The sequence below is a fragment of the Mizuhopecten yessoensis genome, unplaced genomic scaffold (assembly GCF_002113885.1).
Source record: "Mizuhopecten yessoensis strain PY_sf001 unplaced genomic scaffold, ASM211388v2 scaffold4611, whole genome shotgun sequence".
Lineage (NCBI taxonomy): Eukaryota > Metazoa > Mollusca > Bivalvia > Pectinida > Pectinidae > Mizuhopecten > Mizuhopecten yessoensis.
Window position 1 is genome coordinate 575,073 of NW_018405633.1, and position 1,643 is coordinate 576,715.

General features: G+C 35.1%; 1 protein-coding gene across 1 annotated transcript in view; it reads left to right on the top strand.

Moving 5' to 3' along the window:
- Window positions 1–1,643, top strand: part of LOC110449419 — a gene marked incomplete at its 3' end in the record, with an annotated part of 57,982 nt that overhangs the window by 51,878 nt on the left and 4,461 nt on the right. The window contains exon 5 of the mRNA XM_021496275.1: window positions 810–1,083. Coding sequence (XP_021351950.1) covers window positions 810–1,083 — 274 coding nt within the window. The remainder of the gene's footprint in view (window positions 1–809; window positions 1,084–1,643) is intronic.

The window sequence follows — 1,643 nt, forward strand, 5'->3', positions numbered from 1 at the left end:
ATCAAGGTTATGTCAAATGGTATGTGAACGGCTCAAATTAGTTTTATGAATATATGTAGACATTTCTCTTATTTCTGTTATGTGTATTATTTTCAGTAAAACATCTTCAGGTGAAATTTGTGAAATTATTGTTTATGATTTTTGTTTTGAAATTAGAAATAGCAGATGACTCCTTACTTTTCAAAACATAACCGTTTACACCATAACAGCAAGTTATTGTGATGAAGAAACAGCGTTGATGATGTTCTGTGTTTCAATGCCTGTTGCAAAAGAAAAGTTGTTATTTCAATCTTTATTTATGTTAATAAGAATACATATTTTTACATGTAGTATAATATCAATAAATTGTAAAGATATCATAAGAATGAATACCAGATGTCTTGAGTAGGACACCTTCATCGGTTCACCAAATATTGCATTAGTGTAATGTGGATTTTTATCTTACAGGAGTGATTTTAGCCAGGTTTGACTCAGAGCTATATATTTCTCAACACTTTCCGTTAGATTTGTAAATCGTTTTGTGAAACATGCAGCAATTTGATCTGTTCCCATTATCTACACCATTGTTACATGTTTTTTTTGGGGAAAAATTTGAAATGATAAATAATGCCAAGACCATTCAACTTAAACTGAAGGACTATATTTCTAAACATCACATGTTGATTTTAACACTCAGCAAGCATATTGATGAGTTGAAATACTCGTAGCTGAGTAAAACACAGTATTTGAACTAATACGTTTGTGTGGAGTTGATAGACATGTACTGTATGTGAAGTGTGACTCTCTTGATGCGTGTTTGTTAAATACAGATGACCAAAACCTGGAGGTACCAGAGCCAGAACCTGACTATGATGATGATGTCCTTGACGGCCCAGGCACGAATCCAGATTCGTCGTCCGTGTCGGAACTTCAGAACCGCCTGGAGCCGGTGATAATGCGTGAACGACCTTCTTCCCTGTCTGACCGCCCACCCTCAGAGGGAGACGAGTCCGCACTCATACAGCCGAAACGCTTGGTGAACCCCTGCATTGAGTCGAAACCCAGGATGAATCTACACAAGGAGCTTCTTTTGAACTACAAAATGTATGTATATAAACAGACATGGCATCAGTAATTATATAAGGTGCTGGGGACTTTGTACATCTTTATGTTAAATACTAAGCAGATATCAGCACTAGATTTTTAAACAAGAAAAAATACCATGCTGTTATAATATTCAAAATGTAATATAAAAACCTGCCTTTCTGATATATCTGAGGTCCACGGTGGGATATAGTGACTGTGTAAACATTAACAGTGAACAAGCGTACTTTGAAATAAATGTTTAGATAAGTGTCTGATGTCATTGGTATACAGGGTTATCATGGGAATGGCATTTGTGAATGATAAAATGTAACAAAATGTCCTGAAATGACATTTAAAGGGATTGCTATTAAAGGTTATGTTTCATGTTTCAAAACCATTGACATGATTCTGTGAGTCAGTCGTATTATCACAGTTTTAGAAATAGTTTTCATTTCTTTTCCATCAATTCATCTTTTGAATGTCGTTTCCAATGAAATTACAAATGGGGAATACACACAGGTCTATAGAACAAATGGGGAATACACACAGGTCTATAGAACAAATGGGGAATACACACA